The 24,765-nt window shown below is 52.2% G+C and overlaps 11 protein-coding genes across 11 annotated transcripts; 4 read left to right on the forward strand and 7 right to left on the reverse strand.

Annotated features, from left to right (window-relative positions):
- Positions 1–224: 224 nt before the first annotated feature.
- On the forward strand, positions 225–1,109 carry P152DRAFT_455099 (uncharacterized protein). The gene has a single exon (XM_033678724.1). The coding sequence runs from the start codon at positions 584–586 to the stop codon at positions 923–925; it is 342 nt and encodes a 113-aa protein (XP_033537020.1). The 5' UTR covers positions 225–583; the 3' UTR covers positions 926–1,109.
- A 223-nt stretch (positions 1,110–1,332) lies between these two features.
- Positions 1,333–3,680, reverse strand: P152DRAFT_183804 (MFS general substrate transporter). Its single transcript, XM_033674194.1, has 4 exons — positions 2,922–3,680; positions 2,123–2,874; positions 1,825–2,066; positions 1,333–1,765 (listed from the first exon to the last, which is right to left on the reverse strand). Exons 1-4 carry the CDS (start codon positions 3,421–3,423, stop codon positions 1,741–1,743), a joined length of 1,521 nt encoding a protein of 506 aa, XP_033537021.1. The 5' UTR covers positions 3,424–3,680; the 3' UTR covers positions 1,333–1,740.
- Positions 3,681–4,932: 1,252 nt separating this feature from the next.
- On the reverse strand, positions 4,933–6,234 carry P152DRAFT_368612 (uncharacterized protein; the record flags this gene model as incomplete). The annotated part of the gene is made up of 2 exons (XM_033675465.1): positions 4,933–5,738; positions 5,796–6,234. Coding segments are annotated over 2 exons (1,245 nt in total), but the record flags the coding sequence as incomplete, so codon positions are not given.
- A 1,915-nt stretch (positions 6,235–8,149) lies between these two features.
- On the reverse strand, positions 8,150–9,621 carry P152DRAFT_381459 (uncharacterized protein; the record flags this gene model as incomplete). The annotated part of the gene is made up of 2 exons (XM_033675733.1): positions 8,150–8,714; positions 8,768–9,621. Coding segments are annotated over 2 exons (1,419 nt in total), but the record flags the coding sequence as incomplete, so codon positions are not given.
- A 19-nt stretch (positions 9,622–9,640) lies between these two features.
- On the reverse strand, positions 9,641–10,368 carry P152DRAFT_183946 (uncharacterized protein). The gene has a single exon (XM_033674198.1). It carries the CDS (start codon positions 10,110–10,112, stop codon positions 9,693–9,695), a length of 420 nt encoding a protein of 139 aa, XP_033537024.1. The 5' UTR covers positions 10,113–10,368; the 3' UTR covers positions 9,641–9,692.
- Positions 10,369–10,801: 433 nt separating this feature from the next.
- On the forward strand, positions 10,802–11,871 carry P152DRAFT_455102 (RRS1-domain-containing protein). Its single transcript, XM_033678725.1, has one exon. The coding sequence runs from the start codon at positions 10,823–10,825 to the stop codon at positions 11,456–11,458; it is 636 nt and encodes a 211-aa protein (XP_033537025.1). The 5' UTR covers positions 10,802–10,822; the 3' UTR covers positions 11,459–11,871.
- Positions 11,872–12,976: 1,105 nt separating this feature from the next.
- On the reverse strand, positions 12,977–13,483 carry P152DRAFT_367188 (Rho GTPase activation protein; the record flags this gene model as incomplete). Its single annotated transcript, XM_033675444.1, has 3 exons — positions 12,977–13,086; positions 13,135–13,229; positions 13,281–13,483. Coding segments are annotated over 3 exons (408 nt in total), but the record flags the coding sequence as incomplete, so codon positions are not given.
- A 479-nt stretch (positions 13,484–13,962) lies between these two features.
- P152DRAFT_184625 (uncharacterized protein) lies at positions 13,963–15,076 on the reverse strand. The gene is made up of 2 exons (XM_033674201.1): positions 14,832–15,076; positions 13,963–14,637 (listed from the first exon to the last, which is right to left on the reverse strand). Exons 1-2 carry the CDS (start codon positions 14,991–14,993, stop codon positions 14,092–14,094), a joined length of 708 nt encoding a protein of 235 aa, XP_033537027.1. The 5' UTR covers positions 14,994–15,076; the 3' UTR covers positions 13,963–14,091.
- A 2,224-nt stretch (positions 15,077–17,300) lies between these two features.
- Positions 17,301–18,960, forward strand: P152DRAFT_184708 (rab geranylgeranyl transferase). The gene is made up of 5 exons (XM_033674202.1): positions 17,301–17,579; positions 17,663–17,948; positions 18,025–18,485; positions 18,561–18,685; positions 18,742–18,960. Exons 1-5 carry the CDS (start codon positions 17,475–17,477, stop codon positions 18,797–18,799), a joined length of 1,035 nt encoding a protein of 344 aa, XP_033537028.1. The 5' UTR covers positions 17,301–17,474; the 3' UTR covers positions 18,800–18,960.
- A 648-nt stretch (positions 18,961–19,608) lies between these two features.
- On the forward strand, positions 19,609–21,950 carry P152DRAFT_184082 (uncharacterized protein). The gene is made up of 2 exons (XM_033674199.1): positions 19,609–20,051; positions 20,131–21,950. The coding sequence occupies exons 1-2, from the start codon at positions 19,790–19,792 to the stop codon at positions 21,471–21,473; spliced, it is 1,605 nt and encodes a 534-aa protein (XP_033537029.1). The 5' UTR covers positions 19,609–19,789; the 3' UTR covers positions 21,474–21,950.
- Positions 21,951–22,388: 438 nt separating this feature from the next.
- Positions 22,389–23,322, reverse strand: P152DRAFT_390816 (uncharacterized protein; the record flags this gene model as incomplete). Its single annotated transcript, XM_033676058.1, has 4 exons — positions 22,389–22,995; positions 23,045–23,068; positions 23,132–23,169; positions 23,227–23,322. 4 exons carry the CDS (start codon positions 23,320–23,322, stop codon positions 22,389–22,391), a joined length of 765 nt encoding a protein of 254 aa, XP_033537030.1.
- Positions 23,323–24,765: the final 1,443 nt, after the last annotated feature.

Raw genomic sequence — 24,765 nt, forward strand, 5'->3', positions numbered from 1 at the left:
CCTCGCATCCATTAGCTACTTTGCGCCGATCCCCCGCCCCATTCTCCATCTTCACCTCCGACGCCACATCATCACCACTTGTCCCCTCTCAATTCCACTCTTAAAATCCACTCTCGATCGCCATGCATACCTCTTCCGTGCTGATCGCCATCACGGCGACGTTGGCCAGCCTGGTCGCCGCTCAGAACGACACCAGCTCCAGCGACGACACCTACGCCGTCCTGCCCAATTCTGTGGATACGAACACTCGCATTTCTTGGTGCCGCGCGCAACAGAACAGCTGTCCTCAGATCTGCGGTGGAAGGACGGCAGCCAACACTTGCAATCAGGTAAGAATTAAGATATGAATCATCCCTGAGTTCATCCTCTCATCCACTCCACCGCAATCCATGCGCTGTGCTTTCCCTACACCAAGTCACCAAACAACATAATCCCTCCACCTAGTCACAACAAGCACTTCCCAACCGAGCTCGCTTCTACAACCACCGCTAACCCCCCCCAGAAACTCCTTGAGTGGGAATGCGAATGCTTCGGCGGCAGCACCCCCAACATTTCCGACTATTCCCAAACCCTCCCCGGTCTCATGTGCGAAGAATGGAAGGCGCAATGCGTCAAGTCCAACCCCGACAACCTCCCCGGCCAAAACATCTGCCTCTCCGTCACCTGTGGCCAGAAGAACGCCTCCGCCCTCGCCTCTCCCCTGCCCTCCAAAGGCGTGAGCTCTACCGCCTCCTCGACCGCCTCCTCAACCTCGCCTACTGGTAGCACGGGCGGCTCGTCCCGCGGAAGCGAGGTTTCCTCACCGGCTGGAGGCGCATCGGCTGCTCCGAGCAGCGCTGCGGCAGTGGCGTTGGACGTCGGGAGGCAATATGGAACCGGCGCGGTTCTGGGACTTGTCGCTCTCGCCTTTGGGTTTGCGTTCTAAGCGGTTTGGATATCGACTGTGCTTCGCGCGGATGTTACAGCAGATCGACGGTCAAAAAAGTTACTAAAGGCTTGGACTCCTTGGGCCGATGGCAGGATCAATGTTGACGACTGGATGAGATGACATGGGTCAAATTTCAGTGGATGAACTCTCCAACCACGGGTGTGGCGACGAGGTCGACGAGCAACGCGTTTATCATTGCCCCTTTCCTTCCCTTTCACGTATAACAACAACCCCTTATGCTTTGTTCATTCCAGGGTTGCAGCGCCGGTGTTATTTGCGAGCCGGCTTTTCTGTTTAGTACTCTTCGATGTATTGGGGATGGGCTCAAGTGGATGTTGCAAAAGAGAGGATGGATTTCCCGGCTCCTCGATGATGGGTCAGCTGGATTGTTGCAGGCGCAACATGAATTGTAGTGGAAACGGGACAGGGCAGGGCGATACGGCAGCTGGAGTATTAGCGTAGATATGAATACGATCGGTTCTCTGGTTTAACTCTTTTCAATCTGATGTTCATAATACTGCGTATGGGATCAGGCCACGGATGAAGTGCCCCGGACACGATGTCTGCCGCAGAACAGGTGGAGGCGCAGGTGGTTCCATTTTCTTCGTGTCTCTTTGCCAAAGTCCACCGAACACTCTGATAATGCGGCTATTCTTCGAAAGATGAAACCTCTCGCTTCACGTTTATGAACCGTATCTAGCATGGTCAAATGGCCGCACCTGGGAAAACCCCTGAGCTGTATAATGGAATTCCAGCGATGATAACCGCACGTTCATTCATATTGCCAATACGCAATTTCTATCCGCCAGAATTTACAGAGTGTAAATGAAGTCCGGTCTGTGAGGTCGACATCAGCATCGCAACACACACCAAGAAACACAAGAACCAGAACTTACCGCATATCACCCATCCTGTCAATCTCAGCCTGCGACTTGCCCTCGATCCAATGATCCCGCTTGCCCTGCAGCCGTTTGGCGTTCTCCGCCCGCAACAACAGGTACGTGACGATGCTGCCGCCCAGGAGGAAAACCGACATATACCCCACGAGGGTGGCGTGACCGGGGAAAAACCGGGGCCTGTCCACGCCACGGTAGATGTTGCTTGATACGATGCCGTTCAGGTTGCCCCAGCCGATCATCTGCGGATGTGGATCAGTCGAATCCTGCGGAGTCGAAGGGGGACTGCGGGACTTACAATGCCGAGGGTGACGCCGCGTTTGAAGACGCCTTCGACGTTGTTACTGCACCAGGAGATCGAGTTCGCGATGCAAGGGTAGATGCCTACGGCTCCCAGGAATGTTCCGGCGTACTGCACTTGGGGGTTGCTGGTTCCGATGAGCATGACAAACCCAGCAATGCCAACCAACGATATGAAGATGTTGCAGAGTCCGCGTTGTCTTGTCCGGTCGGCGATATACCCAATGGCGACCGTCACCACCGCGGCGGCAGCGTACGGCGGCACGCTCAGCAGGTTCGCCTTGATGCCCGAATGCCCCATCTGGGTAAGAATGGTCGGTAGGAACAGCGAGAACGCATATAGCGTCCCGTCCGCACCCATATAGATGATCGCGAACGCATACGTCTTCCAATCCCGCAAGCTCGCCCATAGATAGTCGTTCTTCCACGCCTCGTGCTCCGCCGAGCTCTGCTTGTCGTCGCGCAGCCGGCGCAGCACGCGCGCGCGGTCGTCGTCGCTCAGGAACTTGGCCTCATCCGGGAAATCGTGGACGAGCCAGATGCACAGGACGCCGGCGACGATCGTGACAAGACCTTCCAGGATAAAGATCCACGCCCAGCCGGGCTTTCCGCCGATCCCGCGCATTTGCACGATGGCGGCAGCGAGGAGGCCGCCGAAGGAACCGGCGAGGGCGGCGGCACTGAAGAAGATGGCGGCGCGGACGCCGAATTCGGAGCGCTTGTACCAGCATGACAAGTAGTAATTGACGCCTTATAACCGTTAGTTGTTACTCGATGCGACGAACGCTATGACATACCAGGGAATAGTCCAGCTTCCGCCAACCCGAGGAAGAAGCGAACAGCACAGAGGCCTTGCCAGTTATGCACCAGCCCCATGCAGACCATGCAGATCCCCCATAGTACCATCGTGACGGTCAGGAATCTACTCGGACGCAGGATCTTCAGCAGCACGTTCGTCAACGGCTCGCACAGCGAGTAGGCAATGAAGAAGACCGTCAGGCAGATGTTATACTGCACTTCGGTCATCTTCAGATCCCGCAGGAGCGTGTCCACCTTCGCATTCCCGATGTTCGTTCTGTCGAGGAACGAGATCAGGTACAGGAACGACAGCCATGGGATCAGGCGCAGGTCGAGCTTCCAGAGCAGTTTTCGTTCGATGACGGCACGCTCCTCCGGCGAGAGGTGTGCGTCGGGGTCGTAGATTCCATTGTCGGCACTGACAATATCCCCCTTCAAATCGACCTGCTTTTCGTCTCCAGAGGGAGAATGCTCGCTCCCTGCTAGCGATTCCTTCTCCATATCCACAGGGCAGCAGTGCTAGTTAGACAGACTTCAGAGGTTACTCAACGCCGCAGAAAGAGAAACAAGACGTGCGACAACGAAGAATTGAGTGGTGAAAATCTCGCCAGTTGTCGATCGAGGATGGGAGAGGCTGCAAGTTTATGCGATAGGAGGGACTGTGGTTAGTGATTACCGGCATGACGAGTGACGACACGGGAAAACTGCTGATAAACTGCCGAGTATTGAACCATGATAGAAGCTACGAGCCGTTAGAGCGAGTGATTTAGTCAGTCCTTCGAAGAATGATGGGCAAATGACAGTCCAAAATTGCACCGATCGTCCGGCATTGTGATCTGCAATGCAACCCTCTCTGCCTTCTCCACATACCCCAGGTCCTGTTGGGATGGGGGAATGCGGGCGAACGGGCCAGGGGACTTGGGAACCCAGCACCACAGATTATGGACTGATGACCGGATGGAACATTCACTGTGTGGCATTGACATGATCGAATTTTGGGTCAATAGCACCCGAGATGGGCTTCCGAACCTCCTGGATGCGAGGTCCGCTCATCGTCTCCGTGGGGGTGGGCCTAGCCCGCTGGCATCAGCTGATGCTTGATTCAGTACTGTATACGACTATACGATAAACTCTCGTGAGGTGAAGGAATTACTAATAACTAACATTGGATGTTGCGGAGTTGCCGATTTAGTTGAGAAGTGGTCGTTATCTATGCCAGGCTTTGTCAGGCAGGCTCACAACCTAGAACGTTTGAGGGACGTGGTCCGGTTCTATTGTGGAAACATTCCTTTTCGCTTCCACTGGAAATTTCGGGGCAGCGTCATGTGAAAGTGTTGTGGCCGTTACTACGAAGGGCATTTAGTCTCGAGACCGAAAATGCTGCCATGGTTGAAGACTTGAAGGAGGCAAAAGGCAACCAAATCTTGATCATGTTGCGTTAAGCTTCCCTAGGTCCACAGCCAAGAAGGAATGACGTGCGTGGCCCTCACTTGGCTACTACAGCATTAACAAATAACAGTACAGCAGCCTGCCGAGCAGCTGAGGAGTCTTTGATCGTCCAAAGGAAAAGCATGGATTTTATTCAAGCCACCGGCTTCCAAAATCCACTTCTCACGAACTTCTATGATTCTATCGGCTGCCGCCTGCCGGCCTTTGGTAGAGCTCGGTATAGGGAGTGAGATGATCGGACGATCGGGACCGGGATCTCGCAACGGGATGCTGGACAATCGATGGACCGAAACCGACATGGACCGAAGTCCGAATGGGACTTGGTGACCTCAAACAAGGTACCTGTATAATACAAGACAGATATTGAATTATATTCTGGGCCGGCAGCTGCTCCCTTAAGCTCTTCACTACCGTTCGCCTGATTCGGACGAGAAAGTTGCAAGGGAATCGTACGTGCTGGATACCCACTGCTATCGTACAGACTCTATAAAACTACATGCAGCTTTGACCGTGATAGACAAGTGCCATTAACTCGCCTCAGATTTTCCTGATCACACATCCTCTTTCAAGCTCCCCAATCACTCCCCTTCCACTCAATGTCCACAACTCGTTCACCATCTTCGACCTCATCTCTTTCCTACACATCCCGCTCTTGATCCAATAATCCATCACCCCACGCGCCTCCTCCTTACTTACTCCGCCTAGTCTAACCACTTCCACCACCGCGGGGTCGAAGCATCCAAACACTCTCTCGTCTAGCTCCTCATAGGGGTTCCAGGTCGGAACGTCAACCGCCTCTCCTTCCGCCTTCTTCGCCTTCTGAATAGCCTCCGCTCGTGCCAGCGCAAAATTCAACGACTTGGCGCTCGGTACATCCGAGTTGTTCATCGCCGCGATCACCGCGCCCCCGTTCGGCAAGGCGGACGCGCCGGAGAGGCACGACGAGAAGTGCTGGATGAGATCCAGGTCATGGGCATGGATGGTTTGCGCGTCGGCGGAAAGGTACGCGGAAGGACGCATAAAGTGAGCAAGGGCATCAACGGCAAGGAGGACGGGCGGTCGCTGGGAGGCAGGCGGTGCATCGGCCGGGGGTTTGTACGTCAGCTCGGACCAGAGAGCGTGGAACACAGGTAATGCGATGTCGGGGTCATTGGTCGCTAGCTCGGCGAGACGGAGGAGGGAGGTGCCCTGGGGAAGGGTCACGGGAGGGTTATGGGTGAGAGCGGTTGTGAGCTTGGAGAGAATGTCGCGGTTGGCCTGGACAATTGATGTGAGGAGGGTAGCCGTGAGAGCGGGTTGGCTATAGCGGGTTGGATCGGTGTTTGGTATCGGAGCGTAATCGGTGAAGCCCATTGTTAATTCTCGAGCTGTAATAGAGAAGTCAGTCACCTGGTAAGGGCTTCATTGGAGAATTGTCGACGGACCCTCCCGATAGTTGATCACTACCCAATCGCGCATGAACGCATGCGCCAACGCCTGAAGCAGCAGTACGCTCTTTCCGCTCTTCTTCTCCCCTATAAGAACCTGCCGTATAGCTTCTCCTTTGGCAGCTTCATCAAGCTTCCGTGCCATCTCCACGGTCTCCTTTCTGATCAACGTTGAAGGAGTCCTGAAGAACTTCCAACCTTGGGTGTTCTTGAACGCTCCAACCGCCCGCAAGGAGTCAACCGTCGTGACCGGCAACGCCATCACTTTACCAACATTGTTCTCGTCCACCACACCCTCCGCGGTCATCAATTCGATGTCCGGCACGTTGAGGGCGTTCGTGTTGCTGATCACGACACGGGTTCGTTGCGCCTTTCGTTCGCCCACGGCGGGCCTCCGGCCACCATCATCTTTGCGCTCTTTCTTCTTGATGTTCAATCGCTTGATCCCCCGGGTGCTTGCTGCCGCCGCCGCACGGGATGATGTCCCGAAATGAGACGTCTGATGCGTGACGGGACCGGATGGAGGGATTCGAGGAAGGGGGCACGGTCGGTGCAGACACTGCGAGAGAACTCGCTTTCCGGACATGGCTGACAACTTGAAACCGTAGCTTTAGTCGAGGTCGACGGTTCGGATTCATAACATGGCTGCAATGGTCGCAGACAAACGCGGACAAGTCTTCAGGGACCAGAATAAAATCGACATCAACGCTCTAAAGCTCTAGGCCAATCATCATCAGGCTTGGCGATGTAAGGGAGAACGAGTTCAGGTCACGTGATGTAACATATCGGCTCAAGACAGACGAGATCGGTCCTGAATGATATATCAATGATGTATCAATGAAAGTACTATATACTAATAATGTTCAGTTTAGTAATATCCCAAGAGCACATCATCAACCATGCCCCCAAACTTTCCCCTAGAAGATGCCTTATCTCGAATCTGGCGGAGTCCTGAGGACAACCGTCGACTTATATTGCTCCAAAACGTACTTCAACGAGTATCCATCGCGACCATTTCCAAAGTGGTCTTCTGAAGTCGGATCGGAGTTACGGTGCTCCAACAAAAGTTGCAGAATATCTTCTCGGCCAATTGCCCCGGCCCACCAGATGGCCGATTTCCCCATCTCGCCCCATTTCCAATGTTTCCACATGATGTTGAGATTGTCCCGCTCCAGAAGAGACTGGACAACGACGTTCCAGCCTTGCTGCACTGCCAGTATCAGCGGTGTGATGCCCTGCTCTGTTCGACAATTGATATCGACGCCATCCTTTGCAAGGAAGAGCCGGATGACAGCTTCCGCGTTCCAGAATTCTTCAATCATTGACAAGAGGCGGGGGTTCCCATTGTCTTCTTTCGGTTCATCTGGATGATGGCGTTCTAAGACAAGGGTGTATCGGTCAAAGGAGTTGGACTCGTAGCCTTGCTCGTGATTGATAAAACTTGTTGCTGATAAGGGGGTCCGTCCAGAGCGGTCCTTCGAATTGACATCGATATAACCATTGATGATCAATTTGTCCAAGGAATATTGCAACGTCCCAATTCTGCCGATAGCATTCAGAAAGGGCGTCCCTCCATCGCAATCTTGGGCATCGACATCAACGCCGTGATCTAGCAACATTGTAATCACAGGCGTACAGCCACAACCACCCGCGGCGGCAAGATGCAGCGGCGTTCGGCCCCAAATGTCCATGGAGCTCGCATCGACATCGTCGCGATCAAGCAGTAAACGTACGATAGCGGGGTGGCCGGATTTGGCAGCATAGAATAGAGGTGTTAGCCCTTCTACGTCCATCGAGTCGGCATTGATATCTGGTCGCTCTAGCAGGACCCTCACGATGGGCTCGTGACCCATTTCCGTAGCCCAAGACAGCGGAGTACGGCCTTCCTTGTCCCGTGAATGCACATTGACATCGCATCGGCCCAACAAGAGCGAAATGATAGCCTGATGGCCCTCTTGGGCTGCTAAAGAGAGCGGACTTCTTCCATTATTGTCTTCGGTATTGGGCATGAGGTTAGGTTGATCAAGGAGAACCTTTACAACGGAGTAGTTTCCTTGCTGAGAAGCCACGTGGAGAGCTGTCTGTCCATTGTCATCCTTCGAGTTGCTGTCAATGCCCTCAAGTCGAAGCAATCTTAACAACAACTGGTCAAACCCGAGTTGTGCCAAGACGTGCAATGCGGTCACTTTCCGCACGAATTTTTGTGACGGAGCATCAGTGACAACTTTTTCGCCAAAGCGAGTCATCGTGGGGCTGTATGATAAGAAGTACGTCGCCTGGAGGACTGATGCGAGTATTTCCGGGTTCCTAAGGAAGGAAAGGACGGGTTCGGACTCCTGCTCAGGTACGGCCTGGACATGTTTGTCCCAATATGAAGCAGCGTAGATGGCAAATGGCATTTCTCTCAACCTTCTCTCCAGATCATCGTCGGAAGAGCAAGGTCCGGCTTTGAATGTGCTGAAACTGAGATAGGTGATGCAGACACCAGCGAATTCTGCTTCGGCGTGAGGAATCCATGCATTTCGGATATGCTGGAGGAACTCGTATGCGGTATAGTGAACCAGGCGGACAAGGTCGAGTTCCTCGTCAAAAACGATGAGCCCGGCGCAGAGAGAGACGACGGTGCCAATGTCTGGGATGTTTTCCTCATTCAAATCAGTATCTCCTCGCTCGACTCCCAAGGCATGGCATAATTGCCGACTGGTTAGAGACGCTTTGGCGCAGAAAATCCATGCTATTGCATTTCTGGCCAGGCTTGCATTTCCCGGCAATTGATATTCGACTCTTTGAACTGCCTCGTTGTATGCATGCACAATTGCTTCAGACCCCTTCGCCAAGAGATTCAACGCCTGTCTCAGTTTAAACTTAGTCTGCTTATCCAGAAGCGAGTCGAAATGGAGGTGGGCCAGGAGAAACCTTAGAGAAATTAGTCAGTTTGATTAACACATAGGTCCAGCATTGAACCATACATGCCATCTGCCGCAACGATGATCCTTGTGACAATGAGTTCCTGCAGTTCCTCATCATCCTGGACAAAGTCGGGAAGTTCCTTGAATTGAGATATGACATATTTCCTGATATCGTGTTCGTTTGCCCGGATCTCCAGCTTCTTAGATGCTTTGAGTTTGCTTTCTATGCCTGGATTAAAGCGAGAGGTCACCATCAAGCGCACATCTGTGACGCGACGGATCCTGTCGAAAGTGCCTAGAAGAGTATTTCGAATCCGGCTATCGCACTCGTCTAGGGCATCAATCACAATATATATTGTCTGATATTCGGCCGAAACAGTTTCCAGGGCATTCAGAACTTCGGGAATGGACGGTCGGGTTCCTTTGCTGATGTGCTGGTCATAGAGATTTTGAACGACTGTTGGGAGACTTCTTCCTTGTTGGACCAGCTGCTGCAAAGTAGCACCCAAAAGATTCTCGGCAGTTTGCTCGCGCTGGCTATGGTAGTTGCAATACCAAAACGCTATAGCACTGTTGCCGTCGACAGATGCGATATCGAGAAGGTGGTCGATTGTGACAGCAGAGATAATCGTCTTGCCTGCTCCGGGTACTCCTGGGCAAAACAGTGTCCCTTGGGAGGTGCGGAACCAGTCTATGAAGTCGTTGGATTCCAGAAACCACCTGCCTGTCCCATCCTCTCGTTGACGCAGGGTATCGCAATGTTGCGCGTGAAAGTTCAATGGAGACAGCCATTTCAAAATGGTCTCACAGTTGTGTTGAGTAGCGGTATCTTGAAGAACTTTGATCCCATCTGTATTTCTTCGGATGGTATGGAGATCATTTCGAATCGTGGCGGTGTCTTCCTTGATCCTTCGAACCAAATTTCTGGAATGACGCCGATATCAGTAGGTGCTTTCCTATTCTAGGTTGAGAATCTATCGGGGCCTTACGAGACATCCATTTCGAGCGCTAATTGGAAGATTGAGGTAGTCCTTTGCAATCTCGCTAGTATCCTTGATATCTGTTGATGATTGAAATGATACCTTATCCGATGGCTGAATGCACTCGATTTATTGCCAGGCTTTGGGAGCATTTTATGGAGTTCATTCAAAGTACACGCATACTGTTGAATAGGGCCGTCATCCTCGTAGTCATTCACGAGGGTCTGCCACACGTCTCCAAACTTCCTATCTGTGTCGTCACAGTAAGCCGCACGGAGTCTGATTTGAGTGAATAGGAGTGTGAGATGAGATATTTCGATGGCACAGTCATTTAGCTCTTTAGGTGCGTTCCTGAAATCGGTGATGTAGGCTATCAAGACTCCAGCAATTTGAAATACACTAGAGATGGCTGAAAACGGATCCATGACTCAGAGAAGTGTGACTAGATAAAGCTAAAGAGAAAACGTGGATTCATGCTCGCAACTACATTGAATCAATCTCGAAAAAGACAACAGGGACAATGGTCATATAGATAATACTGCCTTAACCGGCGTCCAAGCCAATACGAAAGAGCCTTCTCATACTGACTTGAACACTCACTAGCATGGACGATACGTTACACCGTGGTTCGTGTCCCGTAGGCTTATACCTACAACATAATCCATTCACACCGTCTTGACACCAGAGCCACGACGAGGCGGATTTCTCGATGGACTCAGGAGGATGGTCCAGTCAGAATCATGATAGATGGTAGACAGTTGGACTACCGGGACTACTAAAGGCGGCACGAATCGGATTCGTACAGGATGGCATTGAAGTCAGGCTGGAGAATTGTTTGTCTTCCATCATCTGCGTCGAAATGACAGGTTTGAGGTTGTGCAAGTGTTCTGATGTACTCGCTCATGACCAGATTGTGAGATTGGAGGTTTGGTTGTAATCACGTGGCATATATGGCCTGTACTGTCACATGATATGAAGTGCAAGGATTATGGCTGGCCCAGCGGACTTGGAGTGCCAGAAACGAATATCTCAGAAATTTCAACAAGAAGCATTTCGAACGAATGAATTTCCCCCATCCTGTCAAGTTCCTAGATATAGAAACGATTCGAAAGCACAAAGCTTTCCAACGTTCAATATGGACACTCAATCAATCCCGCAAACCGGCGACGCCTCAAAACCTACCAGATCCGCCGCCGAAATGAAGGAGCTCATCTATCCGAACAAACCTATTCCTTACACCATCGACGCCGGGCACCTCCTCCTCAGCGACGCCAACCCACTTCCCTCCCTTTCCCCCTCGTCCATCGAACCCACCCTTCAATCCGCCGCGCGCGACTGTGCCCAATCATTGATCGGCCACCTCCTCCAAAACTGCCCGATCGTCCGCGACGATACAGGCGTCTCGCTCACGCTGCCGACCCCCCAGTATCAATTACCGCGCGAGAAGCCTATCCCCAAGGAGAAGGAGAAGACGAAGTGGGAGGCGTTCGCGGAGCGGAAGGGCATCCAGAAGCGACGGAAGGACGAGCGCTCGAAGATGGTGTGGGACGAGGTGAGCCACGACTGGGTCAAGCGGTACGGGTTCGGAGGGAAGGCGATGCGCGAGAAGCAGCTGCAATGGGTGGTGGAAGTGGATGAGAAGGAGGAGCGGAGGAAGGTGGCGGAGGAGGAGGCGGAGAAGCGGAAGCCGAGGGGGTCGGGGCCGACGAGACCGGGGAAGGCAGAGCGGAGTGGGCAGGTGTTCAAGAGGAAGAATGGGAAGAAGGGGTGAAAGGTGGCGTACGGCCATGAATAAACATCTGCGGGTTCAGGCCTCGAAAGAGAATGTCGGGAGGAATACCGGACAGCTATGACGTGAGGAAGGTTGGTAGGCACAGCGGCAGTTTAACCCAGGATACGTTGCAGAGCGCAAGGCTTGTGGCATATCGTGGTGCCCCGTCCAAGGTCGTCCCGAAAAGCTACGATCGGATAGTCCTTCGCGTTCTCCTGGCTGGAAGGGGAATGGCATGTATGTCGACGGACGATAAAACGTCAAATCCAAAATGAGATCGATATCCAGCTACGCTTGCATTCAAATTCACCACAAGTCTAGCTACCCGTTTCCATATCGTACAGAATGACTCCACCAAATGCCCGTCCCGCGTGAAATCTCATTTTTGGAAGCCTGTCCCATGCTAGATAATACCAATCCACCGGCTCCTCTACCGCTCCGGATCCTTGAGTGATTCAATAAATTAGTGGCCTCTCCCTCCAGTCTTTAATGTCGCGGGAAGGAAAGGGTCATTGGGGGGACCGTGTGTAAACCAAATAAATCCGTCGTCGACATGGCGGCGCACTCCGCCAATCCTCGAACCTGCAGATACCGACACCACTTCGCCAAACAAAAGCAATCAAGATAACTGTCTCCGCGAGGGCCGCAGACGCAGGACAGAATGTAAGCATGCATGCAACGTGTCGATGCTCAACCCACGGTGTACCCACGGACCCAGCAGACAGCACATCTATCCAAACCCAACGGGCGAGAGCCCCAAGAAAACAACTTTTAAAAGTGCCGATGTCTTGTTTCACTGCCATGTCGCTCTCAATGAAACGGCCGCATGGGTGAAAGCGGCTTCATCGGCGGCAACTCCGTCGCTGCAGCCCGACCTCCCTGTCTTCCGGGCGGCGTCTGCCTGCTCTCTTCAGCGCTCATGTCCTTCCCCGACTCGGTCCGATTACCCGGCGCCGGTCGGGCCCGCTCGGGGGTTCCGCTACCGGTGAGCGACGGATTCGTGCTATCTGAGGACGAGACGGCGCGATCGTCAACCGCCATGATGCTGACGGACTCCAGTTGCGGACTGGGGGCGGTCACGTTCACGGTTTCTGAGCCGAAGGAGAACTGCTGCGGGGTTGGCGGTGGAGGGGCGAGGTTGTCGCGGCGGGGTGCCGGAGAGTGTGCCTGTGAAGGTGGAAGCGGGATGTTGCCGGCCGCGGCTTGCTGCGAGTCGAGGAAGCGATTCTCATCCTCAAGATACTCCTTCTCGGTCCAGCAGCCTTGCCAGCAATTGCGCCAGTCGCATACGAGGAAGTAGAAGATGAAGGAATCCATTTTCAGGCAAGGCTGGAAACAGATGCAGAGGTTTTGGTAAGTCATCTTGTTTTGTTCGGCGCAGGAATGCAGGAGCGAGATGTGGCAGGTGATGGCGAAGAGGAGATAGTAATTATAAGGGGGAAGTTTGGAAAGCTCGTCTTTGAGCAGCTGGGGGGCGGTTTGTGCGCCTGCGCATTGTTCGGCGATGCGGATTTGGGTGGGTTTTGGGAAGACCTCATCGGGAAGATCACGGAGCCAGGCCTTGAAGAGAGACGTGATGGTGTTGATGTCGTAGAGATCCGGATCAGAGAAGAGGTCGATATCATATTCTAAACACGTTAGAACACGGATATTAATACCGTATGCAAAGAACACACCTTGATCGAATCGCATCTGCCATTGCTTGACTTCCCTTCCGCTGCCTGGGATTCGATACAGACCCTCCTGCTCACATCCGTTCATATTGAGATAACTGTAATCTGTTAGTACTAGTTGTGCCCATAATTACTATTCAGGAACTTACTCAATACACCGCCATGGCAATGCAGGCATCCAGAATTCGGTTTTATCCTTGGAGCCTTCCAACCGCTTGGAGATTCGCGTGACCCTTGTTTGCTCAATCAAGGGCATATTGATCACCCTACAAACATAACCCTGTGCAGCATCGACTTCTCGCTCATGGCTGCTGCCACTCCGGGCCAGCTTGTTAAAGAACTTCCCTGCTCGTGCCCCCGCCTTTCCACCAGCCTTGCCAAGTCCACCTGCTGCCTTGGATAGAAAGGAGTTGCTGAATTCCTTATGCGAGTTCACTGGCTTTGCATGGTATTCGGTATCCCTCAGATGTGAATTCGAAGATTTCGAAGCATGTTGAGGCTTCTCGAGCTTGTGGTGGCTACGATCGGCTTTGTCCACCGTCCGTTCAGGCTTGTTGGCTATTCTCTCATTGCTATCGTTGGCAGTCGGCGTATCGGTGACGTGACTGTCCACCGAATGATTACGCGTCGATGAGCCTATCTTCTTTCGGTATGAGCGATCGTTTCGGGTATCATCAGTGGATGGGGCGGTTTTTGGTGCCATGTCGTGATTGTTGTGATGGTGTTTGCTGGCTTTCGAAGATTCCGAGTTCACCGGGCGTGTCGGCGTGCTTGGCTTGGACAGAGTCCGGCTGTGTGAGTCTTTGATCGATTTCGAGCGCAGAAGCTTCGGGAAATGCTTTTTGGTGGAGGATTTCGGAAGGGGGAAATCGCTGCCGGTAGGAGCGGATGTAGAAGTGATATCTGGTTGGGAAGATGCAGCGTTGGTTGCAGCACGAGATCGAGATCCTGTATCACAAGTTAGTTGGGCTCTGTTGTGGATAGTTGGCTGTTGTGTATAGCAGGCGCGTGTGAATAGTAGGCGCGTGTCAACAGAATACTATTGTTGGCAGCGAATGTATTGCATTTCAACTCACCTCCAACTTCGACACCCGATGTATCAATCAAACTCAATTCTGGTGTCGATCCAGTGCCTTTTCGATAGGGATATATGGAAGAAATTGCAGGGCTTCCACTGTTCGCCGAAGAGCTTTCAGAAGCCGCTAAGCGTGTCGAGGACTTCGATGCCTTGTAATTGGAGAAGATGGACTTCGTATGCTCTTTGTTTCGTTTTGTTGGCTTCGTTGATTGAGCCAAGGAAGCGATATGAGGAAGCGCCGTGTATTTTTCGGTCGGACTGGTTCCGTCCGCCGCTCGTCCTTCTGGACGTGGACTTGATGGACTTTGCGGGACACTCTGCGAGCGCTCACCCTTGTAATTGTTCGGATTCGATAATGCTATTGAAAGTGCGGACGACTTTGGCATCTTCTTGAGAAGTCTTGGAATAGAGTGCGATGCGAGGCCTGCCTGAGGTGGACGTTAGCAATGGTTGACGGTGAGGTGTTGTTGGTCGCCGTAGACCATCGACAACACGATGCAACGAAAGATGATTAAAGTCAATGCATTGCTGCTACGAGGCGCAGGATCGTAACGCCAATGAAGTCATGTAACGGCCCACTTTAACGCCAAGACCGTAAATGCGGAACCAGCACCAAACTCACCTCGTTGGTTTGAACACTCGAGGGATCTCCGGGTGGTGGATGCTTTGCCCCTAAAGGGAATATGTCCTGATAACTCCAATATGGTGTCTGAGCTGCATCAGAAGGGTAAATGGCTGTGGAATATTCGGGTTCGAGAGAACGGGTATCCTGCAGATAAGCCATAATGTCAACCTTGCGCTCAAAGCATCGACACAACAACAAACCGCTTTGATGTCGAGCCTGTAGGTGGTCTAAATTCGGACCTTGGGTGAAAGAGAATGCAATACCTTTATGTACTTCGACCAGGTACACGCGCAGTTCTTTTCTTGTCAACGTGTGGATTGTAACGCAGGCACCCGAAACGATGGATTTCTTGAGCTTTGTGTCACGGTCTCGAGGAGCGGAATGGTAGGAGATCGACTAGAAATGGATGGACGTCTATTCGATAGTAGGGGGTCGATGATCGGTTGATCTCGTACCGGTGAGGTCGAGTAAATATGGCGCTTTTCTCGTAGCGCGAACTCTTCCTCGTCCGTTCCTTTTTCAGATGTGCAATCGAATCGGGTCCTGGGAACCTAGACGTCACAGAAAGCGGGTCAATACTGGTACGTACAGATCGGCCGAGCCAAAAAGCAAAGAGTCGGACAAGGCGAGAAGGATGAGTAAGGCAGTTACACAACAGTCAAGGTACAATCGAAGCAGCAGCATGCCAAAGACGGCTATTGAAGAGGAAACCGGCTGGGGTCATTGCGATTCTTGTCGACGCTCAGACAAAGCAACTGAGCGCGACAATTTGCGCGCTGTTGCAGAAACAAGGAAACATCGACAATGTAAACGACGACTCACTTACCACAAGACCTCAACGTTGCCAATCCGTTCCGGTTGACTACTGGCGTGTGTCTAGGTATTAGCGCTCTATGCGGTTGTCGCAGCGGTGCCGACTCAGGATTCGTAGTCTCGCTCGGGAACCGAGAGGATGGAGGAATGTCGAGCAGAGAGGAAGACCATGCCTCAAAAGGAGTGAAACGGGCGGTCACGCTACGATGGGAAGGGGTTCCGAGCGGGAGCGAGACGGTCGAGGCACAAGAGAGGAGAGGCAGCCGAGAGGAACCCAACGAGCGGCGGAATGCAATGGTATAGCGGGTGAACAGAACAGAAGGGTGAGGGTGCAGACTGCAGAGGTGCAGTAGCAAGATGCACCAAAGCGAGAGAGGAAGAGTGGGGCGTTAGGGGAGCGGAGGGAGGGATGTTTGGCACGGAATATTATTCAAGATGCGCGTTTAGCGGTCAGGGCCCGTTCATCAAGAAGAGGGAGTCGGTAAGGTTGTAAGCGAAAATATTATGATGGATGATACGGAGCAGGAGTTTGGGCTTTAGCCGGTGGAATATGAATGAATTGATATTAGAGGAAGAAAGCAGAAAGGCGAGAACTGATGAGATGGGGATAAGCTAGGTCAGGTACTGTGAGGTATTCAGATTTCAGTACTAGTATTGTCAGGTACGTGGACCGTGGTCGGCTATCGGTGGGCCTCTGAACGGCTTCATGGACATGCATGTGGAGGGGGACTGGAGGAGGGTATAGGTGGGAATCCGGAATACCAAGATGGAATTAGGCTGGCGATTTGCTCAAATAGCAGCCACGGCGCAAGGCGATGACGGCGTCCCGGCGATGGGCGCATCAATGAACGTTCCAGCCTCCAGGTGGTGGTGTCCAGGACCTTCAGGTGTTGTCGCTTGAGCGAAGCTTGCCCAGTGCCCACAATTGACAGTTGACTGAGCCAGACGTTGTGTGTCGTCTCAGCCAGCTCAAAGCAGGTCGCGGATCGCACATCACCGTGGGCAACTTTCTGAGAGCGACAGGCGGTATCTGACCACAGTCCGTAGAGATATTTTAGGAGTCGAGGGCTTTTCTCAATTACCCGCTCTCTCCAGAAATCAGGGCTTTACTATAATCATAATAAACTAGATGTGCCTAAACATGCATGTGCGACTACGCAACACCATCGGTCAAGGCGCTGGATTCAGCTCGAACATAAGGGTCCATGAGGTCCAAATTTATCGCAACTCCTTTTCCTGATGACATTTGACAATACCCCGGATCCTTGAAACTTCCCGCCGTTCGCAATTCATATCTGGAACTCCTCATCCTCGTCTCTGATCATCCATCGCCATCTTTCCGAGACGGTTCCTGCATTATTGGCTGCACTTACGTCGCCTACGTCCGTGAGAGTCCGCGGGATTGGGGGTTGCCAACTGCCAACATACAAAACACCTGCTGCCTCCCGGACGGTCCCTGGACGAGCTGCCGGGTTCATGACTAGGTGGTCGGCAACGCTAACGCGAGACACAAAACGCTCCGTTCTCCCGTCGCAACCTCACACAGTCCTAGTCACAAAATCCACAGGCAAACGTCGCTACGTTTGGATGCTGACGCCATCAAAGTAACATCGATTTCCAATTCCCCGCATAATTGTCGTGTCGTCTCGTTCGTGTATCTTCTTCGTCTCGCGGTTCCTGCATCAAATCAGTGAACAGGTTGCCAACTTCTACCCCTTCGTCAGCACTCAGCTGTCTTGTGTTCCAGTTCGGGTTGTTCCTGCGTTGCTGCGCTGTGACCATCTACCGTCAGCCTTAATGCTCCACTGCTGAAGTCCTGAGCTCCCGATGTCCCTCGTTGCAGGGCCAGGTCGAGGGGGCGCCACCCAAGCCACAGAATCGGTGCCCCTTGTCATGGACAAGCACATCAAATATATCCAAGACTTGAACGAGGTACGCTAACTCCCGTCACCCAAGAACTATTTCGATGAACCGCCAACATTCTATGTTCGACTCCTGATAGTGACGTGGTGTAGAGGAAAGACGAGTATGAGTACTGGCTCACGGAGCACCTGCGTCTCAATGGCATCTACTGGGGTTTGACGGCCCTTCATCTCCTTCGACATCCGGACGCTCTTCCAAGAGCTGAGGTCCTGGACTTCGTGATTGATTGTATGCATGAGAATGGCGGTTTCGGCGCCGCCAAAGGGCATGATCCGCACATGCTATACACAGTCAGTGCCGTTCAGGTCCTAGCGACGCTGGATGCTTTCGATGAGTTCAATCAACAAGTGGGGGATGGGACCAATAAAGTAGGGCACTGTAAGTTGAACGCACTGATGCACCCCCACCGCCTCCTCCAATCACCGCCGGCTAACCACGGTTCGATATATATCAGTCATTTCCAACCTGCAGGTCCGCGAAGGCGTCGATGCGGGGACATTCGCCGGCGATGAATTCGGCGAGACGGACACCCGATTCCTTTACGGTGCGCTGAATGCTCTGTCATTGCTTGGCATGCTTCCCCTGGTCGATGTCCCTCTCGCGGTCGAGCATATCCAGAAGTGCCAGAATTCTGACGGCGCCTATGGACTGCGGCCGGGAGGGGAGTCGCATGCCGGCCAAGTGTTCACTTGCGTTGGAGCGTTGGCGATCGCCGGTCGGCTGGACTTGGTCGATCGTGATCGGTTGGGTGAATGGCTCAGTGAGCGCCAATTGCCCAACGGAGGACTGAATGGGAGGCCCGAAAAACGTGAGGACGTCTGTTATAGTTGGTGGGTGCTCACCAGTCTCGCCATGATCGAGCGGTTGCACTGGATTGACGGGCAGAAACTGATCGATTTCATCTTGGGATGTCAGGTGAGTCCTCTTCCAGCGTTGAGATGTAGCAATTCTGTTTGCTCCCTGATCCGAGACTGAACGGTCATCGAACAGGACCCTGATATAGGAGGAATATCTGATCGGCCAGGCAATATGGTCGATGTGTTCCATACGCTCTTTGGTATAGCGGGATTAAGCCTCCTCAAGCATCCGGGCCTTGAGGAGGTTGATCCGGTCTAGTGAGTTGATCACCTCATCAGAATCCTAGAAGATATTCACTAACAATTCTTCGTAGCTGTATGCCTAAATTAGTGACGAGCAAGTTCCTCACCGGTACTACAACTAAATCATGAAGTATCTGGTACCTTCAGTTCGGCGGTTCTGCTCACGTAACAGAATGCCAAAGCAAGAGCCCAGACCCGTTTGATTGGATCAACTGAATAGTCCAGTCTGGTTGAGGACAAGATGATGGTGGAGCCTCCTGCAGCAAACTGAAGGAGCAGGTTTGCTGATTGGTTGGCATTTTTTGCTGCTCGAATTTGATAGGCCAAATGGTCACGATAGCCTCACAAAATTCACTCACCTACAGAATGGTTCTCTCTCACCCCTCACCTTGAACGGTTCAATTCTCTTTGCTCAATAGCAGTGTGCATCCAAGCACATGATTTCAATCATATGGCGAGACTCATTAGTTCTGTCTCCTCACGTGTTCACGCGTTAGTCCCGAGACTATGGTATCGTGTCTCATCCATAGAGGTTACTCGACGGCATGTACCGTATTTACAGGAACGCGTTGCTTTGAGAACGCGACTGCCTCCCACGCGACCCTCTGGCAGTGGACTGGCGGTGAGTGCAGGCACAAACGAGTTTCTGCCTTGGACGATTTCCTTCGATCTTCTGCCTCTTCCTCCATTTCGCGGTCTCTCCTTCTCCAGCACAACCTCTGTCACTCAAAAAGCCTTCACCGGGCGCGTCGTCTAGGAAAGCACTGCAAAGATCCGGACTCCTCACAGGAAGGCAGTAAATAGACTCCATTCAGCTGGTCGGGCTTAATCGTCATCTCTATAATCTTCCATCCGCACCCAGGCCTCTCTCCAATTCCTTCTCACAACTATCGGTTCTCACCCATCACTCTGGAGGCGTTCTGTTGTATTGAGTTTCCTCTACTGTCCCTCCCTCTCTTCATCCCGTATAGTTGCTCTTCCTTCATGCAATTCAATCGAATTGTGTTCCATTCTGTGCACTGTCGTTTCTCTATGCTTGGTCGTTTCATCTCGTTTTCACGACCAACCTGATACCCTTGATCCCTTTGATCCCTTTGGTCCGGATGCTCTCAAGCAATCATGGCTTCCATTCCCCTAATCTGCTCCATCTGTCCCAAGAGGCCTCGCTTCAGTGATGTCTCTCATTTGCTCACTCATATTGCTAGCAAGGGCCACTTGTCCCATCACTACAAGGTCAAGGTCCGAGCTTCCACTGAGGAAGACTCCCGTCGTCTGCTTGAAGCTTATGACCATTGGTATGAAAAATGGAGAGTCCAAGACTTGATGTCGGAACGAATGAGTTTGAAGGACAAGCGACGAGCTCGAGCAGCGAGGAATCAGAGTGAGCCCCTTCCAAGCTGGCTTCTCACCTGGCTTTTGACCTGCATTCGAGCTTTGGAGATGTGCTTATGGTATATTAGCTCCGCTTTCTCGATCCCAAAGTGTTGCGAGACGCTCACAAGCCAGTCGAGACACTCCGACCAGTCAAGCCAACTCCGTCGATCCTCGCCTCGGGGATGAGCAACTCAAGGTTGAGAGCCCAGCACCTCATCCATACTACCTGCACTACCCAACGAACGGAATTCCAATGCACAACGGCCCCCAGAGCCTTGCACCTTACACGGGGCAGCCTCAGCAGATGAGTGCCCTCCCAATTCGTCGACGAACAGACAACAATGATGACGCAGACTCCGACCTGAGCTACGTGCCGAGGTCTCGAGAGAGCATGATACATGTCGGTACCACCACTGAGCGAGACGGTTTCGAAGTCTCGGAGGCTACAAGACTCAAAGGTGTATATTGGCCTGGCATGGACTTGTTCGATTCTGCCACTCCGGAGATGAAGAGAAAGAGGAATCAGAAGAAGGATACCTCGGTCATCAAGCAGTTGGAGGCCAACTCTCTAGAGGTTGAAGCCAATGAGCTGGTGTTCACACCGGAGGGGACACTCAAGAAGACCCGCAACATCTCGGGCGATCCGTCCGATGACAGCGATGATGAGTGGGGGAGCGATGGCTCGGCAAGCCCAGAGCCCACTCACAAGGCACCCACCTCTCGACAGCCACTTGCCGCTCTCCCGTTCGGTGTTGGACGTCAGAACGATGCTCGCAACGATGTCTTCACTGACACTCCTGCTGCTCACTCAACATTCACTGATGATCGGGCTGAATGGGACCTTGCCTATGGGGCCAACCGCAAACGCAAGCGGGGCTTCGAGATCTTCCACGACCGTGACATGTCTTTCGGAAACCCTGCTGGCATGAACGTCCTCAACTCCGATTTCCATGCCACACAGGCTGAGGAATCCGTACCGAATGGAACCGTCTCAGCTGTTCATCGTCCAGGCCAGAAGTCTACAACTCAGAACAATTACTTCTTCGAGAATTTTCATGACGATCTTCCATCGGTTAATCAGGAAAATCGGCCTCGTCATACAGAGTCGAGATCCATCAACGGCATGCAACAACTGCAGGATGCCGGTACTCCCAACTACAAGTTCGCGGTCCAAGATTTGGCCAAGCTCGGTGCCCGCAATGGCAATGCACATGGCAATACCAATGGTCATGGGTTTGTCCAAGCTCGACAGGACGTGATGTACCAGTTCGTCCCTAGCAACAACGACTTCCAACCCTTCGAACCCTTCGGCCATCAGAACTGGTTGAACCAAAACACATACTACAATTCCACGCAGACCTTTGACGGCGATTTCGATGATGCACGCACCATCAGCGCTCCCCCTAGTGAGCACAAGGCTGACGACTAGATTATGACACATCTACATGCGCTCTTTCATACCTTCACCTTCTTCTTTCTCAGTCTTTCTTGAATACATGTCACGTTCAATCCTTCCCGGCTAGCAAACTCTTCTTCTAGCCCGAGGAGAATATACCGATACGTGGAACACTACCAAGCCTACATCCCAATTTCGCTAGACGAGACATTCAGTCCCCTTCCTCCGTTGACAGCGCGGTCTTCTTCACGTACGATGACATTGCTCCGACACGCATACTAATTAGCGACGATATCCATTTCGCGACGACACGGTCCTACCATTTCCTGGCCATGTTCTTCGTTGCTTTCCTCTGTTCCCCATGAGTTCCTTTTCCTTATATATTAGTGTCACCTCCGGTGGCAGTTCTTTTTCCCTTTTCCCTTTACTCCTTTCCTTTCGCACCGCATGATGAACCCAGGTTCATCTTTTCCGCTGTCCGAGTACTCGTTTTCTCTGTGAATATGGGTTCTTCTGCATTGTGAGAGCTGAAGGCAAGAGCCAATGGACAGAAAATGGGCTGAGGCTGATACGAGGTCACTGTACTTAAAAGCAAACCTTTGCGATCTCTCTCATCGAAAAACAAAAAACAAAAGCAGATTTGTCAGGCATGGGTATACTAATCTCGCAAAGCAGATGTAATTAGAAACAGGTCCATAGAATGAACAAGTCCTATCTACGGCTTGTTTCGAAAATAAATCTATCCGAAAGTTGATTGCCGAGACATGACTTGAACAACCATGCTGTCGTCCTCAATTCAATGGTATCAAGAAGAGCTCCCATTTCTACGCGATGCTTTCCGCTAATGCCAGTACATCCCAAAAATGCTATGCCACCTTTCAAATCCCTTCCCAGCCCTGTTTTCAATCTCTCAGCATTTGGCCGGTCCAAAATTTCTAATGGCTCGTTTTACTTCTTCTTCCTTTGCGGCATCCCCTCTCCCAACTCATGTACATTCTTCTTCCACGCCATTTCGCTCTCCTCCCCATTGAGCACCCGATACATCCACCGCAACCCAACCGTGCTCAACCCCATCACCAGCGCACTCATCCCAAACAGCCCCACCCGCCCCCGATGTCCCACCTCGTCAAAGATCGGATACGGATAGAACCCGTTCTCCGCATAGCACCGATCCACCCACACCCAATACCCTATCGTGAACGCGCCCGTCAGCGCCGCCACCCCCGCGCCACCTACATCCCATGGCGGCGAAAACAGCATGCAGTCCACGAAGAGCAGCAGCGCGGGAAAGGCGTGGAAGCACATGTCGGCGAACGGGTCGATCAAGGGGGCCCAGTCGGGGAGGACAAGGCGCTCGTCGATGGCGCGGAGTCCCCAGTAGAGGAGGGAGACGAGGATGGCGAGGGGCGTGGAGGCGAGGGCGAGGGCATTCTTGGCGGCGAAGAGGGAGCGGGAGAGGAGGAGGTCGGAGAGGAGGCCGAGGGTGAAGGTGGTGGTGGCGAGGGCGAGGCCGATGATGGTGAGGTATTGGAAGTGCCAGCCGTAGGAGTCGTTGCTGGTGGGGGGTTAGGTGGGGTGGGATGATGGGCGGTGGAGGGACGTACATGCGGTTGGGATTGATGATTAGACTTTGTGGGCGTTAGTTTCCATGCATTGTATGAGAAATTGGACGACGTCGATCGGGAACGTACTATCGGAAGGCATAGGCGAAGGCCGCAAGTCCGGTAGACTTTTCATACCCACAGGTTAGCCATCACGACATCAAGGTTGAATCTGGGCGACGCACATGGAGGAGGATCGAAGCAGTTCGGGACGGAGACTCGATTCGCTGGAGTGGGTGCCTGGTCAGAGGAGGCCATCCAGGAGAGGGTTTCGAACTCATCTTAGCAGGCTCGCGTAGTGACGTGGAAAGAGGGGATAAGTGTCATGAAATTTTAGGTCTATTGATATAAAGTACTCTAACACTGAGGGCAGGTACTTTATACTGAATACTACACAATGGACGGAAGTCAACACAGAAATGACGATGACGTACACAGTATGGCTGCTAGAGCTTGCGCGAGTCAGTCCAGTCGTGCCTGATTGGACGAAATGGACGAAATGACTCTGCCCCAACTGAGGACCACCACTCGGTTTCGATCGGAAAGGTGAACATGAGTTTGAAAACAAAACTTCTGAATCACGCATTCTTCTATGTTATCCAAATACACGTGCAGTCCTAGAGTACCCGCAGCGTTCAGAGTGGAGATACTCATCATGTGAAGGTCAATCAGTCTAAGTCGCTCCGGGTGGCGCTTTATTCCTAGTGAGAGGAGCATGCTCAAGAGACAGAGACTCAGAGTCGAGGAACCTTAAAGGGTCGATAGAGGGCCTTAATGATTTTCTTCGCATCTTCTTGCTGAGTCCTATCAAGCACTGGGACATGCACCGCTGCCGCACTAGGCATTCGTGGTGTTCTCTAAGCGCGGCCATCAGGGTTGGACGGGCGAAACAAATCGGACGGACTCCGCTATCGATCTCGCCTTTACACGGGCAAAGGCATGCCAACCTACCGAATGAGCAGGAGCATGCATGTTGTACGGCAATGCTTTGATGTCACATATTGGAATGAGACATTCGAGCGGCACCTTATCGCTATATGTAGATGATTCAACGATACTTTGGCCAATGGTTTTTGATAGGCTAGTATTGAGATTCCTTCAAGCTGAAGGAAATCTTGGTTGACATACTGGTACTTATCATTAAGTAACTCACTTATATTGTACACAGAAAGATTTGCCACCCATTCGTGTTCCCGAATAGTGTAGCGTCAGGGAAGGCGATTCAAGGAGAAGCGAGACCAGCCGCTTCCAGCCGCTTGTTACTAAGAAGACTCTCTTATCTTTCAGAAGTGCGATCAAGAACATTGTCTTACATTTGGGAACCCATCGTGTACCTAGACGGAGGCAACGGGAAAGCATGACGGCGTCTGATGCCTGATCGAGGTGCATTTTACTTGGTAGTTGGCCGCCGAATGCACTGCATGATCATCCAAGTGTGGATATTATAATCCCAACGACTCTGTTTCCAAGATTCGTAGGGCGCAATTGTTGGTAGGATGTTACCCTATGAATACAACCCTCTCATCTCTACCATGGTACGGGTGGATTGTTTCGTACGAGTCTTGAGATAAGGGACCTTTCAGGTACCTTTGGCAATCCCGCATATATCCGCTCCACAGTCTCGAATCATTGAATAAATGAAGTAAGAAAGCCAAATTATTTCCCCCTCGGCCCTATTCAATAATTCTACGGAGAATTGAACAAAAATTTAGCGTTTTTGGGAC

Source organism: Eremomyces bilateralis (assembly GCF_010015585.1).
Source record: "Eremomyces bilateralis CBS 781.70 unplaced genomic scaffold P152scaffold_3, whole genome shotgun sequence".
NCBI classification, from domain to species: domain Eukaryota; kingdom Fungi; phylum Ascomycota; class Dothideomycetes; order Eremomycetales; family Eremomycetaceae; genus Eremomyces; species Eremomyces bilateralis.

What these genes read in the sequence shown, in the direction of transcription:
- P152DRAFT_455099 (XM_033678724.1), top strand. Translation starts at nt 584, where the DNA reads ATGTGCGAAGAATGGAAGGCGCAATGCGTCAAGTCCAACCCCGACAAC.
- P152DRAFT_183804 (XM_033674194.1), bottom strand. Translation starts at nt 3,423, where the DNA reads ATGGAGAAGGAATCGCTAGCAGGGAGCGAGCATTCTCCCTCTGGAGAC. An exon ending in GGAAGCTGGACTATTCCCTG is followed by an intron (nt 2,875 to 2,921) that starts GTATGTCATAGC and finishes AACGGTTATAAG; the next exon opens with GCGTCAATTACTACTTGTCA. An exon ending in GCGGCGTCACCCTCGGCATT is followed by an intron (nt 2,067 to 2,122) that starts GTAAGTCCCGCA and finishes CCACATCCGCAG; the next exon opens with ATGATCGGCTGGGGCAACCT.
- P152DRAFT_183946 (XM_033674198.1), bottom strand. Translation starts at nt 10,112, where the DNA reads ATGGATCCGTTTTCAGCCATCTCTAGTGTATTTCAAATTGCTGGAGTC.
- P152DRAFT_455102 (XM_033678725.1), top strand. Translation starts at nt 10,823, where the DNA reads ATGGACACTCAATCAATCCCGCAAACCGGCGACGCCTCAAAACCTACC.
- P152DRAFT_184625 (XM_033674201.1), bottom strand. Translation starts at nt 14,993, where the DNA reads ATGGCTTATCTGCAGGATACCCGTTCTCTCGAACCCGAATATTCCACA. An exon ending in CGAGTGTTCAAACCAACGAG is followed by an intron (nt 14,638 to 14,831) that starts GTGAGTTTGGTG and finishes CGTCCACCTCAG; the next exon opens with GCAGGCCTCGCATCGCACTC.
- P152DRAFT_184708 (XM_033674202.1), top strand. Translation starts at nt 17,475, where the DNA reads ATGTCCCTCGTTGCAGGGCCAGGTCGAGGGGGCGCCACCCAAGCCACA. An exon ending in ATTTCATCTTGGGATGTCAG is followed by an intron (nt 18,486 to 18,560) that starts GTGAGTCCTCTT and finishes GTCATCGAACAG; the next exon opens with GACCCTGATATAGGAGGAAT. An exon ending in GAGGAGGTTGATCCGGTCTA is followed by an intron (nt 18,686 to 18,741) that starts GTGAGTTGATCA and finishes AATTCTTCGTAG; the next exon opens with CTGTATGCCTAAATTAGTGA.
- P152DRAFT_184082 (XM_033674199.1), top strand. Translation starts at nt 19,790, where the DNA reads ATGGCTTCCATTCCCCTAATCTGCTCCATCTGTCCCAAGAGGCCTCGC. An exon ending in TCGAGCAGCGAGGAATCAGA is followed by an intron (nt 20,052 to 20,130) that starts GTGAGCCCCTTC and finishes ATGGTATATTAG; the next exon opens with CTCCGCTTTCTCGATCCCAA.